Source organism: Accipiter gentilis, chromosome 31 (genome assembly GCF_929443795.1).
Source record: "Accipiter gentilis chromosome 31, bAccGen1.1, whole genome shotgun sequence".
Classification (NCBI taxonomy): domain Eukaryota; kingdom Metazoa; phylum Chordata; class Aves; order Accipitriformes; family Accipitridae; genus Astur; species Astur gentilis.
In genome coordinates, this window is record NC_064910.1 from 20,975,435 (window position 1) to 20,993,789 (window position 18,355).

The window sequence follows — 18,355 nt, forward strand, 5'->3', positions numbered from 1 at the left end:
AAACTGAAATGAATATGGACTCATCCTGCAGAATAGTTGACCTAATGGCAACCTTAAGCTTGCCAGGCAGGACTCGCATATTGTCTGCCTTCTTTACCATTGCCCTGCAGGCAACACCAATGCTGCCTTTTGCATTGCTTCCACTCACTTAGCTGGGGCACAAGTCACTTCCCAGCTGGGTTGTGGTCTCTGAAGTTGTAGAATTGGATTACATGTTTAATTTTATGCATGCATATACACAACTAGGAAAACTTTTGTCTAGTCATATGTCTTCAGCTGCCCTGGGAATAAAGCCCGAACTTATTGGTAGTTTTCTTTTTTGCTTATTAACCTACTTTCCCTGATGGGCTTCCTGCTATCTCTGACTGAACAAGGACCATAGAAACACCATGGCTACACATACATTATTTGAATGTTTCGGATGTTTATTAATAGTTAAGTATGTTGCACTGCCTCCAGTGCTTTCTTTCACCAGGCATTAGGAGAGATATGCACTGGGGGGATTTCTTTGCTGCAGAGCTGGGTATGATGGGGTGGGGGCATACACACAATTGCACATATTCATGGATATGTATAATATGTCGACATGTGCACCTAAAATAAAAATGCCATTCACTTCTCACAGGTGAGAAGGGCAACTCCATTAATGAAATGCTCTAACAGTAACCTGCTGTCTGTGACTACGTTTGCAGCTATTTTGTAGCTGAGAGCATGAAGCTGTTTCTCTCCCAGCCATGTAAAACATAGACTGGAGAACAGGAATAAAAGGAGAGGAAGAAATCACTGGCTAGAGAAACTTCATAGGAATGAAGGCTTGAATGTATAAAATACTGTGTATTTCTGAGAGGTTATTGTCTATCCTGCAGTGACAGCTTTGAGATACTTTGAAATATCAAGTCCCATTCTGGCCACTGTAACTTATTTGACAGAGTTAGGAAAAGCAGTTAAAAATATGTACAAACACCACCAGCAGTGATTGAAAGCAGCAAAGCCAAGAATGGGATTAGCATGTGGTACTCTTCACATAAGTGCATATTGCTTAACAGCCTAATCTTCTTACATGTATAAGAACTGCACACTTCTCAGCCCTCTTGAATTATGTCTGTTGTTGTGCCAGTCAACTGAACACCACGTAAATGCAAAATTCAAGGATCTGCGCATGGAAATGACATCCAAATCATATGCTTTCCAGTATTTTAATCTTTCTAGATAACTGAATGCCAAATACAGGTAGGGTTTTGTCCACTTGTCTCTTTTTCTCCTGAATAGCTGTTATTTCCATGTGTAGCATAAAGGGACACAGAAAAATGTCACAGGGATGCACTGTGAAGAAGAAACTGTGGTTGAAACGTGAGAAATGTCACTATTGGTAAGACATAAAACAATACAAAGAGCATAAAAGATCATGGTCTTTCTCAACAGTTTCTGCTGTCAGTGAGGTTTCTGCCTTTTTGCTTGAGTTTGAAGAATTTGCTAAATTGTCCATCCGTGAGTGCACAACAGAATAATAATTGTGTTCATGTTGTTGCCCACGCATAGCTAAAGATTTAACTTGTTTTGTCATGTCTACCCTTCTGTTTGTCTGGAGGGCTGCTGCAGCCTGTGTAGACACAGTTGTACCGGCTTTGATTTGCACCCATGAGTGCCAGTGGCAGGGCAGATGTAGTGATCCATGCTTCAGGTCTAGACTGCTTGCCCAAGCCATATCTCAGGCCCTGTGCCACTAGAGTTTGCTTTTCACATCCGTCCTGGATTCAGGTTGCACATGCCAAAAAATCCTCGGAAATAATTTGGGTTTCTGCCCTGATAATAGCAATAATAAGATATAATGATGCACAGAGCCATTACAAACCATGTTTTCCAGCATGGGCTCCCAGAGGGACGTAACCAAAGAGCCACCAGACCACCAGAAATGGGGCATCAGTCACCCACAGCCGTGTGACAGTGTGCATTGCAAGGACTGAAAGGGAAATGTCCGCATTGAATAGTACCCTCACAAATGTCAGAGTGCATCAGGAACACAGGAACAAAAGATGTGACCAAGGATAGGGGAATCCATCCAGATCCTGAATAAATCCCAAATATGCACAGGAGCAGCAAGAAAAAGGAGACAGGGGTTTTGGCATGCAGTTTTCTATTTTGCTGAGACTTGAGCATCTCTTGCATTATGTGAGAAGTGCTTAGAAAGCTCTGTCAAGGTCTAGGTAGGACCTGCCTCAGCTCTCGCATCATCTCCTGGGGGGGCTGGACTGCACACAGCTGCCCGGGGGAGAGGAGGACAGGAAAGTGCAGGCAGAGTCCTCTGCAGCCCACGCAGTTCCAAGGGGCAAAAGCGCCTGTCCCGTTCCCATCATCTGATGCCCCACCCGGCAAAAGGGCTTCAGAAGAGAACACCATCACTGTCAGGTGTTGCTCTGGTGGTGACATGGACAGAAGTTATTGCTTCCCCTTGGTGGGAAAAGAGCATGGCATCCTGCCCCTGCCAGGGTGAACAGGGTTCCCGAGGGCACCAGGGTATGTCTGGTTTTCTGCCTCTAGTCACTTCGTACTTTTTGTCTAGAGCTGTGAGGGCAAGTGTGTGCATGCCCGTGCTTGTAGGTATTACTCACTGAAGTTATGGTGAGGTTGCCATTGCTCACTGGGTGATGGGAACGCTGAAGAGCCAGTAGCCTTTATTTGTAATGAACAGCATCCCCGCCAACACGCTCCCTTTGCGCTGGCATTTTTCAAGCCTTAATAAAGATGGGACAGGAAGGTAGCTCATCCAAATAGCTATTTGCAGTTCCAGTTGGTGGTATTTGCCATTGGCAAATAGGTCAAGACTGGGGGAAATGTCTGGGTGCAACCATGGTTCAGAGCAAGCATCACTGTAGGAAACAGAGTGATTGTTCCACTTCTGAGGAGCTCCGGGCTCCAGTGTCCCTGCTGGGTAAGCCCCTGCACGCTCCGTGCCATCACTGTGAAGCAGCAGCCGCAGAGGGAGCTGCTTTGAAAGTACTGAGCTTGCTCATGCATCGCACAAAATGTGGGACATGTACAGCAGAGAAACAACTGTAGATTTTTACCAGCCTTGTAGGCTTAAACCCCCTGGGTGTTACAGTGGAGACATGAGTACTTGGGGGAAGCATACATTTGAGACATTCAGGGCTATAAATAAAATTCACATCAGACTCAGCACTTGCCTCAGTGAAACATTTACATGCTAAAATGCATGATGAAGTTGGATGTGTTGTCAGACTGCCTAGTCTTTGAGATAATCTGGTCTTCCTCAGAATTAATTTTCTTGCAATGTTTTGCACACAAATTTAGCAGACAGTAACTCACTGCTGACCTGGGCACTAGGTGTGGAAGAGTTTGAGCAGTTTGAACCCTGCTGCTGGCACAGGCTGATTTATGCAAAGCTGGGTGAACATACAGCTTTCTTATGACATTGAATCATACAAGAAAAAAGTCACCATTTTTACCTGAAATGGCTAGAAAAAATGGCATCTGCTAAAATGACAGGTCAACCACCTCAGTGCTGGAGAAGGGCTTCCCAAGCAGAGCCTGGCATGGTGCTGCTGGCCACGGCGGTCCTTGAGAGCATCCCACACCCCTGTGGTGCAGCAGGGAGAAGCAGTGGAGTTTCGCTGGGTGCGCAGCCCCCAGCTCCTCTGCCCCTGCCAAGGGCTTGGGTCATTAGGGCCTTTCATAAGAGTAATTGGGCTCTGGAATAGGCTTATTCAGTAGTCTGATCCTTTTTAATTATGGTTTTTGTCTTTTGGAATCCAGATATTTTAATAAGGATTCAGCAGCTGCTGGTTCAGCTTTGCTTGTTCAGGGGTTCACGGTGTGACAGCTCTGAGCTCTGTCCCTTAGCATGTAGGCAACTTCCTCACTCGCCACTCAAATCCCCTCCAGGCTGCACACTTTTTCACACCTTACTACACAATTGTGTTTTCTCTTTGAGCTAGGAAACATAAGGAATTATCTTCCCCCTGCCCTGACACCTGATGGCAACTATAATACAGAAAGAAATAATAGAAAGTTGAGAAACAGAAGGAGCTGGGGGGGGCTGGGAGGCAAGTGTCTAGAGAAGCAGACAGAGTGGGGGGAAACCCTGGATCTATCAAATAAATAGAGCAGAAATCTTTCTTGTTTGGCCTTTGTGGTGTTATTATTAGAACAAACACGCCTGAGTGCACTAAAGCTGCACAACCTTCAAGCATACGTATCTGGCTCTGCTGCGGCAGGATCCTTTTTCTGCCTTGCTAAAGGAGGGAGAGAGAGTGAATGAGAGGATGTGAAGATGAGAAGGGTCTGTAAATGATAAATATGATCAACTTTGATAAAACAGCTATTTAGAAACCTTCAAAAATCTCAAGAGAACAGTCACTTGGGTATGTCTGTTTGACATTGGTTGTCAGGAAACCAGCCAACATTAATGGATACATAGAATGTAATGGAGAATCTATTTAAATGGTCTCTTGTCATTTTGTCATCCCACAAGACAAAAAAAATAATTACGTGAATTCAGGAGTGAAATGAACATGATAGTTTATATGATTCACTTGTATATTCTAAATTGATCAAAACGCACACTGAAAATATATTAATCATCTATATTTGATGCCTGAAATGCAGTCTTTCCTATATCTGTACAAGCTTTTTTTCTCATTCACTGTGGTGTCCAGCTGTTAATAATTTAAAGACTGTGGCTTTACATTTTTTGTATTACTTTATTTATTATGCATATTGTGATGATGCTGAGGAGCTACAGCCACGCACAGGCTAGGCACTGTAAAAACAGACTGCAGTGTAAAACACGGAGTGAAAGGAAGTGCTGGCTGGAAGAGATACCTTATCCCCATTTTACAGAATGGAGGCATAGGGAGTGTTAATATTTAACCCAGGCTCTTAACAGAAGCATATGGTGAAGCTTTGACTGCACAGGTCTTCTAGGTCTCAACCAAATGGTCTTTGACTGCTGAACTACCCCGCCACAGGGTTGTCTTTTTTCTTTTAGTGGAAGTAAGAGATTTAATCCTGTGCAGCAAATCAGATGTTCAGTGGTCCTGAAAGTTCACGGTCCACTCCTGCGGTTGCATGCTCTGGCTTCAGCTCCCAGCAATGGTGCACAGTTCCCAGGGGCCTATGCCCAAACAGCGAGGTCCAGGCGAGATGCTGTTGCAGAAGCACCGGCAATGCGCAAAGGGCACAGAAGGACATGTGCGAAGGACAATGTGCAAGGAGTGAAATGGAAGCAGGTCCCTCTTTTGGCAGGTGATCGCATCTGGTAATCCCCTTCAGAAAGGGTGCAGGCTCTCACTTACCAGTTAGCTTTTTCCCTCTCTTTCCCCTTTCCAGGAGGCTTTTCCAGAGCTTCGCTGGTCTGAGGTTGGGATGCTGTTCTTCAAACATCCAGCCTAATTGCATTCATGGTGGGTTTATATTTATTTGTCTTTGGGCCAGCATTGTCCTCTATCCTACTCAGGGCTTCTCCCTCCGAGCTTCTTCCCCACCGCAGGCTGAGAACATTCATCCCCTCGCAGCTTTTTTGACAGCTCTTTTAGTTTCTATTCTGGACTGCCTAGAAAATCCACTCCAGCTTTTGAGTATTTTAAAGGACTGTTCAGTTCATTGCGCATTGTGCAATACTTCTGCTTTCTTGGTGTCAGTAGGGCATATTCCCTGACACGGCAAATCAGAGTTCCTGCAGGGAAAGGCAAGAAGATACAGAGGCGTGCTAGCTGGGGCCATGGCATAGGGTACTGTAAGCTTCTTAGTGCCCTATCATTTGATGATAAGCAATGTATTTGCTTTACTTTTCTTCTGGTACAGCACTATGCACAGCTCTGCCAGGTTTGCTGGCTAAGGGAGAATTGTTGGATGGCTAAGAGGTCATGCTGTTTTATCTGTGAACAGCAATGTGTGTCTACAACAGCAAGTGCATAGCAGAATTGTATTAGCTTGGTTTCATTTTTAAGTCTCACACAAAGTATATTAACCCAACTCCTACTCTTTCTCATTTGTAAAAAACTGCTGCCAAAGCCAGAAGAGCTTTCTACAAGTTAAATTTTGCAGCAAATTGTAGTCTAATGAAATGTCTGAACATTTCATAAGTAGGTAAAACTTTCCACTCACTTACTGAGCTTCGTCACAGACAGCTACTAGAACTTCAGTCTGGACAGTTTTTTTCTGGGAGTAGGAAGGAACTGCTTGTGCCTGCTGTTTCATTAGCCTCCAGGGTACAATCTGTGATCATGAATATCACATGTCATCAGCGATATAAATAATGGGTGGGGTATCATTACTATCACTTAAAGATTTTTGTCCTGAGATGAGCTTCCCAAGAAGTCAGTGTGGCTCAGGATCAGGACAAGTTGTTCTGTGTCTTGGTACCTTGTCTGTAAACCAGAGTGCTTCCTTACCCTCAAGAGGTAAAGGAAATACAAAATCAGCTCATGCTAGTGAGATATTCACTTACTGCAGTGGTGACAAACAGACAAGCCATCAAAAGCTCTGCTTGTGATTTGGCAACATTATGTTACTACAATGTTGATAATTTAATTAGTAAATCCTCATGATGAACAAACACATACAGGTTGCCGTCATTCACCCTACTAATTACCCCACTATCAATCATCTTTTTCTCACCGTGGTGCCGTTCCTTGCACTGACACCATGGCCAGTTGCATGGAGCAGCACTGCAAACATATTGTAAACTGAGTGAAACCCCACCTGCAAAAATCCACTTGGAAGCAAAGCCTGTTGGACACAGAGTTCGGGGTCCCTTCAGTGGTGCTGAAGCTCTTGAGAACCTGAACTTGAGGAGGTCTATCACCATATTATAACACCACTTCCATCATGATGCCCAGAAAGTTTTGTGAACTGGGTTTTTTTCTCATCAAAGAAGCTGATAAAGACTGTCAGCATCCCACATGCAGCAGCATGGTTCCTAGGTTTCTCCTCTTGTGTCTGCTCCCTCTTCCTTCTTCTCCTACTGTACTTTCCCAGTTCCTTTCGCTATACAAAGCACTGGTATGCCTTCAGCCTGAGTGAATGTTGTTTTACATTAAAGAAAGCAACAAAACCAGAAAGAGCAACGCCTCTCCACCAGAGAGCTGCTCTCTGACATGTTGCACCAACTCCCACTCAAAAAAGGGCAGCTGCTCCTGCAGGTCAGAGAGTGCAAAAGCATGGAAAGTAGATGAGAGCCCTGAAATGAGCTAGTTCCTTGATTGGAGACAACGTACTGCTGTGGATGTCCTGCCGCCAACCCCTTTCTCTGGCTTGGCCTCCCCCTCGGTGGTGTCCCACGGCAGTGGCACATTCATTCTCCTTATCTTGTGGAAGTGGCGAGGGCCCTGCCAGGGAGGGCTGAGGGCTGCGCTTGCCTGGAGTGATAAAAGCAATGCAAGGGGAGAGCCTGGCCACAAAATATCTATCATGTCAGTGGGCAAGACAGAGGCTGGAGAAGGGGGCTGGCACGCAGGCTGGGTCACTAACACAGAGTTACAAATCCCTGGTAGTATTCTACGTGAAAGAGGGCTCTGGCTATCAGCGTTGTGTTGGACTGTGTTACGACTGAAGCCGCCTCTGCTCCTCTGGGCTCTCACTGGTTGATGAGGGTGAAGGAGAGGAACATGTGGCCAGTGGTGGGACCAACCTGAGGCACACTGGCTGTTTGGTTTCTCGCTAGGAAGGGAACACCAGGAGGTCCCTCCACCACCCTTCCTCCCATGTGTGAGGGAGCCCACCTGCATCACGCTGCATTGTCCTGTAAGCAAAACAGCTGCAGCAGCTCCTTGGCATTACAAGAGGAAATGACTGGAGAGACTGTTTGTATTGATGCCTGCAAAAGAAGGAGCCAGCCTAGTGCTATAGCTGAAGACGTGCCAAGTGCTCTGCTGCATTACATGGGCTGCTAAGCACAGGTGGGAAAAGCCTGCTCTGTGTGGCCAGTTGGGGCAGAGTGCTGGCATCCCCCATAGCCCTCCTCTCCTGCTTTGGCCCTTGGAAAGCTAGCTACTGCATACAGTGAGGTTGGGCACATCCCCCCAGAGTCACAGCGCTCCTGAGAAATTCTCACAAACCTCTAGTGGAGTTGGTCCATGTAACTTCAGAGACTTCTGGTATTTCTCTGTAGAGGAATTGAAGTGTTCCTGTCCCTCAGAAGTCCCTGTCTTAATTATTAAGAGAACCTCTTTTGATAAGTGACAGTTGAAGTCACTCAGCAGGGCGGGCAGTTAATCTCAGTTGTTACGTGCTAGAAGGCCATGAGCTAGCAACCTGTGTCAGAAATTAGTTGTGAGTAGCATGATGTAGTGAAGGAACATATTTGCAGGAGAATGGGTAAATGGAAGACCCATTGCTCCCTCTGCCCTTGTTCAAAATGTCACTGTGGGAAGGTTGTGTTAGTTTCTTTGTGTTTTCATTTTGCTATCTATAAAATTATTATCCCTTTAGTCCATACTTGCCTCCATAGAGCCATTTGCAATCTAGCAAAAGGGCATTGTCAAAATGCTAAGTGGTATAACGTGGTATGGAAACACAGAGAAGATAATGATCGCTGTTATTTGGTGGGAGGAGGGGTGCTGTAACACCCCCAGTACTCATTCTTGGCGCTGCTGTTCCAAGCGAGAGCCATTGCTTTTCAGCTAGGTTGATGTAAGAGAGGCTAGGAGTCTTACCTTGCACTCTGGTTTTATCCCACAGCTGTCTCCAACCTGGATGCAGAGAGCAAACTGAGTGTCTATTACCGAGCACCTTGGAATCAGCAAAGAAACATCTTCCTCCCCTCCACCAGACCACCTTGCGTGGAGGAGCTGCACCACCACGCCAAGCAGCACCTGCGAGCCTTGCACAGAGGTAGGTGCTTGCACACGCTCTGGCTCCATTTCCGTACACACCTCTCCATGGTCCCCTCCCGGCAGCAGCAGGGTGCTCAGGCACAGGGCTGTGGGCAATGGTCTCCACTAGGACTTAGGTACTCAGGGTAAGAAATAAAGCTGAAGAAAGGACTTTTTACTTTTCCTTTTTACATTTTTTGTTTATATGTTTTTCTATTAAAGTGGGTATGTCTGAATTGTGTGAGCAAATCCATGCAGTGACCCCAAAATGATGGAGGCACTGAGTGTTTCAGCAAGGCCATCTTGTCTCCCTCCACTAAACAGACGTTAAACAATGCCTCAGCTCCACAGCAGGTAAGATTTAGCTTCCCAAGGGCTGAAACTGGAGCCCAGTGGTATTACAGTCGCCACAGAAACTGAGCTGTCTGCATGAGGTTTCCAAGCACGATACTGGAGGAGGCCTGCATCCTTCAAGGGTGTCAGCTGAAAGCCAGGTGATACCCCAGACAGCTTGGCAGGGTCAGGCAGGTGTCCCCTTCCCAGGCCAGGGAACACCTCCTGACATCGCCTAACAAACTGGAGACCTGTAGCTTCAAAACCGAATCACATTACACAGGGAGGAAGTGGGAGCAATCAAGATCATAACCAGGCTCCTGGATCCCTGCCATAAAGGAAATTTCCTGGGTGCAAATATCTGGATGGTCCTACAACAGCACACTACAGGGAAAGCAAAAGATGGGGAAAGGTCAGTTTTCACTGGCAACCTAACCAAGGGAAAATTCTTACTGGGAAGCACGTAAAAGTAGGCAAACAAGCCCGTCTTTCTTCTATGCCATAGGGAAGGAGAAAATCCATGCAGGTCACCCTTAAAATGTTCAGCAGCAGCCTCCTGTGTTGCAATTGTTTTGCACCAACAGCTACCATTGCCTTGCTCAGTTATTATTGTTATCAGGTTATAATAATAATTGATTACTCGGATCTGCAGAGCATCTTGTTAGCTGGATAAAATGTTCCAATTAATTACCACATTTGAAAGTCTCTACAGATTTTAGCTCAAGAACACACTAAGGGTGCAGTATGTCTTCATGGCACTGCAAAAAGTGATTCAGACGAATTGCAATCACAGTAGTGTCGAAGTAGAGAAGTTGGCTTTTCTGCTCTTAGCAGCTCTGCTTTGCAATTGTCCCAGGACCAGGCTGATCTCTGCCTGCCATCTTGTGGGCGGGAGAAAACCTGACAGCAGCTCAGGAAGGCAGCTGTCAGAAAATGCCTCATCTTTTTAAAGTTACAAATCTCTGTTTTGGCAACTTCCCATCCTCTGCATTTAACGGCAGCTGTGCAGGTTCAAGAGGCAGCTTGGCATGTGTGGCTTTATTTTATTTTCCAAATAACTGCATATACTAGCTTGAAATTATAACTGGAAATTTACCCTAAACATATTTATTGTGTCTCACCTGTTTCTTCTATCAGAATTTCATCATCTCTTTATCCATTTAACCAGGAGTAATTAAAACTAAACATTACATCAGAAAACAGCTATGCTAGCAGCAAACATTGTTGGCTGGACTGTATCTACGTGTATCAGGTAAATCCATCGTTCCCTTCCAGCAGCACTCCATGCAAACACTAGCTATCTGACTGTCACCTAAATTTAGAGATGGGGAGTCCTTGAGCATTCTCCCATTCACTTGGAAGGTTTCGGAGGCTTGGGACTGTTGCTGGAAGAGGACTGAATATTGTGAGCCCGTGGTGAAGGAAGACTCCTCTGGGCCTGGGGTGGAGAGATCTTGACTTTTCCAGGATGATGTGCTCCATGCTGGGACACAGAGCTCCACTGCAACAACCTTCATGATGTCAAGCCAATGCTCAGGACTTGGCACTGCCATGCAGCTGGGGAAGGAAATCCTACCTGGGGCTGTGTTTCCTTCATTCTCCTCAGAGGGGTGTATTTTAAATGGGTAGAGTGCAGTCATTGCTGCAGCTCAATGTTTCAAGGCAACAGGAGCTGCAGATTCCCATTGGGAATCAGGACTCGGGTCCCAAGCACCTAAGAAGGTAGCTCCTTTGTCACTTGGCATACAGGGTATAAAGCCCATCTGAGGAGAATTCAGCTTCAGTGCACACGCTGGGTTGTGTTGTATGAGCATTGCTCTTCCAGGGGCTTGGATGTCTGGTAACTGCTTGTCCTCTTCAGTTGCAACAGGGATCATAGGTAGCTGTCAGTGGAGAAGAGGAGGACCTTCAACTTTGCAGTCCACATCCTGTTCGTGTGTCTGTTGTGCTGTTAATAGAGATATTTATATGTTTTTAACACTCTGAAAGCCTCATGTCTCCTTTCTCATCCAAAACAGAACATCGAAACCGAGGTGATAACAGAGAGCAAAAAGTCCAAGGCCCCATCACTGTGGTGGCTCCTCCCTTTCCTCCCTTCCCTGCAATCTGCAGTCAAAAGAGGCAAGCGATAAAGGACCGGCACTTGCTACCAGTAAGTCTTTCACTACAGCTATCACACACAAACATGTTACCAGCATTGTGGGACCTGAGTGTGACAGTGCTTCACAAGCTCCCCCTGCCGAAGCCTATGCAGGTACAACACAGCTGACCTTAAAGACTGTCAGCAGCATAACTCAGGTCACAGCTTCCAGCAGCCAACCCCAGGGTGGATGTTTCCATTGAGAAACCTCTTATTTTTTTGCCGATTGACAGCACTCATATGCACTCATTCACATACTCCTCCATGGCCCTTCACATTCTCCACTTGTCCTTTAGGTAGTACTTCCAGGACAGTCCTGTAATTTCAGAAAGTGCCATAATTTCAGCCCTTGCATTAGCATTGCCAGGAGCCAAGAACTCAAGGGCTTTGAGTGCTGGCTTGAGACTCACGTGTGCAGTTAGGCTCAACAGCACTTCTCCAGCTACAAGGAACTACATGTTCCATGTATGTATGGGCAATGGTCCTGTTCTGCAGTATCCACCTCCATGCAGTTTTTTCAGAGGCTTATGTCTCATGCATGTCCTTGCAGCCAGACAAACAGGAACTCCAGCTGAAGATCTGGTCCTGTATGTCTGTGCTGACTTGTCACTGCTGCACTAATTTGAAATCAAATTAGTGTTGACAATATGGTATTTATCATGGTTAAAGGAAATGCACCAGATCCACAAGTTTAACTCTGATTGGGTCCATAATTCCCACTGGTTTCAGCAGGACTTTGCTACCTTTGTGGCTCTGGGTGTTTGACCCATGAAAGTGCTATAGTAGCTATATTCTGCCCTGTGCTGAGAGCCATTGCATTCCTCAGACCAGTTTAAACTCCACAGGTCAGACCTGGATTTGAGTTTTAAGTGATGCATATGTCTAATGCCAAGCCTCAGTGTAGAGATAGATCTGTCCTGCATCTGCAGGTACAGGGACATTGGCATCTACAGAGATGTTATACCCGTGAGCACATTGTGAGTCTGTAGCTACTGAATCGTCACTCACTTAGCTTAAAAATCCAAGTACATTCATCCTAATTCATTATATTAACCATATGGAAATACTATAATGGTAAAGGAGTCACAACGTAAAGCACATGTCCAGGGAACAGCTAGCTAGTCCATAGGAAGAGTTTTGTTTCTCATTTGAAAGCATGAAATGCACGATGAAGTTTTGATTAGTTTGACTATTCTGGCTTTTTTGGCTGCTTATCTGGATAATTTTGAGGAAAGCATCACCATCCCTGCAGGCTTTGAACTGGTTAAATTTGCAGGCCTTATGATTCAACTGAAGATATCCTGATGTTAAGGGACAGCGTAGAAAAGAGTTGGAAGACGGAAAGGAAAAACAGGCTTACCTGTTTCTTCTTTGTAAGTCATCATCAAAGCTAGCACTGTTGTAGGGTCACTGAAAGGTAAAGGAGAGGTGACCCCCATGTTATGGTTCAGAACTAGTTACAGACAATAGTTTGGACAGTATATTGAACATAAATGTCTCTTAGTTAGTATCAGATGGGGAACAAGGCATGTCTTTTGAAATTGCATACTCAGTGGTGAAAGGCCTGAATCTTTGCTGTGTTTGGAAAACAACCAGTGCTCTTTAGACATTACTTCCATCTGTGGAGCACAAAATAATAATAAATAGTGAGCAACCCTCCGAGTCCTGTATTAGTTGGCAAAATTAAGTCATGCTGAATGCAGATGTCTTGGCTTTATCAGCAAGTCCACCTTTTTCTTTTCAAGAAGGAAAATATTAAGCTTGTGCCCACCCATATTGGGCCTTTTTTTGGAAGCTGACCAGATTCAGTGTTCCCCTAAGGAGGAGCAAGCAAGAGTTGCTTGGAGGTTGTCATCCTATTGATTTCAAGGCATCTGGTAATGTTCTGCTTTGGTAATTGCAAATATGCCAAGGCCAGAGTACTTCAAAGTGCCTTGACCCATTTCTGAGAGAACATGAAGCTGCACATCAATGCTGTGTCTGGCAGAAAGTTAATCAGAGATTTTTACAAGACACTGCAACAATGAATAGCTAATTGATATTGTGCCAGTCTTCATGACTTAATGATATCATTACAGGAGAAAGTTGAGAATGCTGTTATTGGCTAGCTTGCCCTTTTTAGCATAAGCTTTTTGACATCTGCAAATGCGTATCTACTTCAGGGACTGTTGGTAATGTTTGATATCCGATTCCAGTTGATTGTATCATCTATTTGTCAATGAACTAAAGATGTTAAATCCCACAAGAATTTTTATTCATGGCATAGCAGTCTATTCTGTATTCCACTTTTCTGATGCATTGGAAAGGTGATGGTGAAAGCAATGCTAAACAACAATAAAAGCTCCTTTCTGTGTTACTTATGAATTAGAAAAGGGATTGTTTCTTTTGAATTAGGAAAGGGATCAATGAGAAGCTGGCAAATTTTTAAAAGTTACAGGATCTGACTTTTCCAAACTGACCATCTAAGTTTAATGAATGCATTAAGGTACTGAAATAACTGGCTTGGTTTTGAGAAATGTTCAAATTACCACTGTGAGACCTGTGAGAGCTATCACTACTGAAGGATACTGCAAAACAGGTCAGCTATGTCTGAGACCAGCCAAGGCTTCTATATTTGTAACTTTTGGCTTTTGTTTTTATAGCTACCAATTAGGTGGCTATGAGCGTTTCTGAAGGTCTTGCATATTGTACAGTAAAGCTAAAGAAAATCAGCCACAACAGATAAAGATTCATTTTTAAGCATGATTATCGTTACAGGAAGGAAGATGCCAAAATCCCACAAATTCCAAGAAAGACCAAATGAATTCAAGTCCAAAGCAACTAATGCCAGTGTAAATGTGTCTGGAGGGACGTTTTGGACTGTTCCATCACAAGGTCATTTTGTCATGAGAAGAAGTAGAGAACTAGAAATTATGTAGGATCTTTTGTGTCCCAGGCAAGACAAGTTTGGAGTTAGCTTTATAGTCTACTTTTGTTAGAGGAACTGCCCTCATTTGTCTGATGAAAGGTCCATTTAGCCCAGAGGCCAGAAGGGGATCCTTCAGGAAAGAGTATAAGAACAGGGCATGGCTTATGCCATTTATTGTCCCATGATTTATCCTTCCAGTTTCATACAGAAATTGGTACAGAGCTCCTGAGCCAGCAACTAAACACAGAATAGCAGCCACCAAGGAACCTGTCCGTGTTGCTTTTGAGACTTGTTTATTCCATTTTCTAGCAAATTTACACCTTTGGCCTCAACAGCATCCTGCAACAATGACTTTAACAATCTGTATGAAAATGTATCTTTTGTTTGTTTCAAACCTGATGCCTCATAATTTCATTGCATCCCTTCTTGTTCTTACACTGTGAGAAACAGTAAGCATTGCTTCCTCATTCCCTTTGTGCCCCTCCTGGTTTTGCAGACATGATTTTACTTTCCTATCCATCCCAGTCATTCACTTTTAAAGCTGAAAAACTCTATCTAGCATACTTAGTCTCTCTCTACACAGAAGAACTATACAACCAAACACATTTATAAGTATCATTCATTCAGGCATTTTTACCACTGAAGAGAAAAAAAACACCTGAGGAGAGTATGAGAAAGTTATGGACTTGCTAAAATGAGGGAAATATTCCTTGCACATGTTCCCATGGCAACCCTGCCTGTAGCACTGCTGAGGCCAGTCACTGACTGTGAAGATGCTGTGTCATTCCAACTGCATTTCAGCCTTCTCTTTCATTTTCTCTGCATTTTTTCTTTCCCTGCTTTCCCCAAGTCCATCTGGCCAGGCCCTGAAATCTCAGTGTTCAAGTTCAGAATGTCATGGGACCACACTTTCTCAAACCCCTCATGGCACAGCTGTTATAATAAAACAAGGGAGATGGAGCAAAAAACTCAATATTTCCGAATTCATATTCACAATTGCACAAAGTTTGGTGTCAGTTTGTTCATAAAATCTGAGCAGAAATCTAAGGGACAAGAAACAGGAGGTTGTTTTCCAGCCAGGCTGTGCCTCTCCCTCAGACCTCAGCTAGAGGAAACATGAAGAGAAAATAATGCATCAGGTAATTTTATTCCATCTCCCGGACATTTAAAAAATATTCCCTATGGTCTGCTTTAGGATGCTTTGTACAGCAAAGGGAAGCACAACTGAATGTACTAACTTTCACACAGTTTTGTGCTGAAGCCATACGAAGCCACAGTAAAAAATAACTGAGTTAAGGGCCGGGCATGAGTTGGGCTATGCACTTTTTGTGTGCAAATCCTGCCTGTAGCTGTTAGAAATAAAACCTGGCATTATTTGCCAGAACGAACTTGTATAGCAGTATTTGTGCAATGAGCCTAATACCTACTGCCCTGTATCGTGGTATGATTATTTTGTACCTTTGTCTGCTGGAATGCCATGTGCGGTATGACTTCTGTCAGGAAACATGTCTTATTTTTGTCTTTACCTTGTCAAAACATTGGAGCAGTACATTAATTGTTAAAGTATTGTCAGTACTTTAGCAGATAGCATTTGTGATGCTCCAAAAGAAAAGAAAACACCCACAAGCAGATAATACAAAAACTTGAGAATGAAACATATGGAAATATAAACGTTGGGAGCAGGCAGGTAAGCAGGGTTGTATTTTGCAGCAGAAGTAGCACGGTCAGAAATATTCCCATTACTTTCTCTTCAGCATCAGTTGACTGTGTAAGAAAGCTGCTGTATAGGTACAAATGTTAATTTCTAATTAAGTAGTCAACTGTGCTCTGAAAACACTGGAAAGCTGCTAACCTTTTATTAGTATTTCTTCTTTTACCAGACCTTTAATTTTTCCAACGTGTAAATCAATAGCATTTTCCTTAACTCCTGTGAGTTAATGAAGCAGGAGGCTCTCCTTTTTACAGGGAGACAGGGAGGTTTCACCCAGGGCCACAGAAGGAGTCAGTACTCAACTCATGTGAACATGAGATTGAACACTAGTTCACACTTATTCTATATTACCTTTCCAGTATGTGAATGATTGCTTTCAAACAAGAACTCAGGATGTACTGTTAATAAGTACATAGTATTTCTGTGCTTACGTAGGGTGAAAGCATCCCGTATGTATGTTCTGTTCGCTGCTGGAAATGGACCATATATGAAGCTTGCAGATGCTGAAGCTACATGCTGATACACTGCTCAGGTGAATGTCACCCACTTTATTCATAAGGTCATCCTAGGAAGGAAATTTCCCCCACATGGTGCTATAGAAGCCTGAAGTTAGAAATAATATTGATCCCTTATGCTTTTTGTTAGCTGCAACTTTTAGGTGGCAAGAGACAAAAATAATCCTCTGGAGAATAGCACTGTGCTGCTAGCTGCCTCCTGCCCTCGACAAGGCTGTGTCGGCACTGCCAGCACCGGTCCTGTGCTGCTGGGGGTTGTGACTCAGCCACCGAGATTTCCTGTGAGGTAACACCTTGCCTACATGGTCAAACATAGCCGAGGGGGAAGGAATCAACTCGGCCATGTCTAAATTTGACAAACTTGTTGAGGATAAATGCTCTTGATGAGGATTTAGCACTCTGAAGACATCTTTAATTACCTGAAGAAAAATTAGTTCTTTATTCTTTGGTTTATGTTTTTCCCCTTGCTATTGCACTGTGTTCAATATGCCCTGTGCACTAACTTTGAAATCCCAGTATCTCCAGTAATGCTATCACTATAGGTAAGGCAGGCTAGGTACATGATTTAACACAAATGTTGCTTCTTGCACCAGGCTTCCCTTATATCATGAAGATCCTGAACAACAGTGGTATCTCAAAGCTTTGAGGGCTGGAAAACAGAAGAAGGGCTTAAGTGGCATTTTTGTCCTGTCACTGGCCCATTCATTTCCTCCTCTGGATCCCAGCTCTGGGACAATGAATGGGGCAGGCCCATAAGTTGCCAGGCTGGCAAGGCCGTCGACTGCTAAATTGCTCCTTTGTCATTGCACTGATGGTGTTTAAGATTTTTATTTGCTGAAAGGGTGGCTCATGTCCTGACTTAGGTACCTGCAAGTAACGCTAGGCTCTTCCTAAAATCAGTGGGGAGAGTGTTCAGGGTCGCTTCATCTCGGCCTGAGTTAGGTGCTGACAGAAGGTGAGCTGAGTTGCCCTGCAGCAATGCCATATGCTCTTTCTCTATAGGGCACTATAGAGTTGACTAGTTCAGACTTGGACATCTGACTTTTTTGCTGTAGTGCACAGAAACAGAAGACTTTCACATCAAAGAGATGCAGAGCACTGAGAAATCAGATCATGTGCATATACAACTAAGATTTTTACTGCAAAGCAGTTTCACGAGCACAATGGCACCTCTGCAATTGAAGTTGATGGGATAGCTCAGAAAATAAAGATGCTCACATTTGTCAGTGACTGCAGAATAAATCCCTATTCAAGCAATTACACACCAGTTTGGTTTCAAAGCAATCTTAGCCCATTAAAGAAAAATGCCTATTTAAAGTATTCTGGCTTTGTATTTAACAGATTGATTATCACCATTGCTGTTTGCCAAGCACACCCACAGAAAAGAAATTCACTTTGAAAACTGCCTAACTGCAGATTTGCCCATCAGACCAGAACAGCCTTGGGTATATAATAATAATTTCTTGCTTAATTATGTGTTTACTCAGGACATTTAGAGATATTCTGGTCTTCTGAGTGAATGAAAACATTTGAAGAGTGGCAGCTTGCTCTCTCACCCAGCGTGGAGGTGTCAAAATGTTGAGGCTGCTGCTATACCCCAGCATGCCTCAGCTGCCCGGCAGCAGGCACTGCACAGGAACAGGCAGTTGGTGACCTTGGGACCCCTTGGAAAGGTAGCAGTGCCACCAGCTTTCTCAGGAGCACCACTGTGACAGCAGGAGCTGAAATTCTGCCAGTCCTTTTGCCTCCATTTTTGTCCTGCCTCCTCATGGTAGGAACCTACCTAGGAACTTTGTCCTGCCATGCTTAAACAGGGACCTGAGACTTTGGCACATCAGATGATGGCTGTGGGTACATGTAACCAGGCAGGTGTTTTCTCGGAGGCATCAGGCAGAGCAGCACGTGGGGGAGGTAGGA

General features: G+C 44.3%; 1 protein-coding gene across 3 annotated transcripts in view; it reads left to right on the forward strand.

Moving 5' to 3' along the window:
• NHS (NHS actin remodeling regulator) overlaps positions 1-18,355 on the forward strand; it is a 270,485-nt gene that overhangs the window by 234,675 nt on the left and 17,455 nt on the right. For all 3 annotated transcript variants that reach the window (XM_049834120.1, XM_049834121.1, XM_049834122.1), the window contains exons 2-3: positions 8,698-8,850; positions 11,183-11,316. In XM_049834120.1, coding sequence (XP_049690077.1) covers positions 8,698-8,850; positions 11,183-11,316 — 287 coding nt within the window. The remainder of the gene's footprint in view (positions 1-8,697; positions 8,851-11,182; positions 11,317-18,355) is intronic.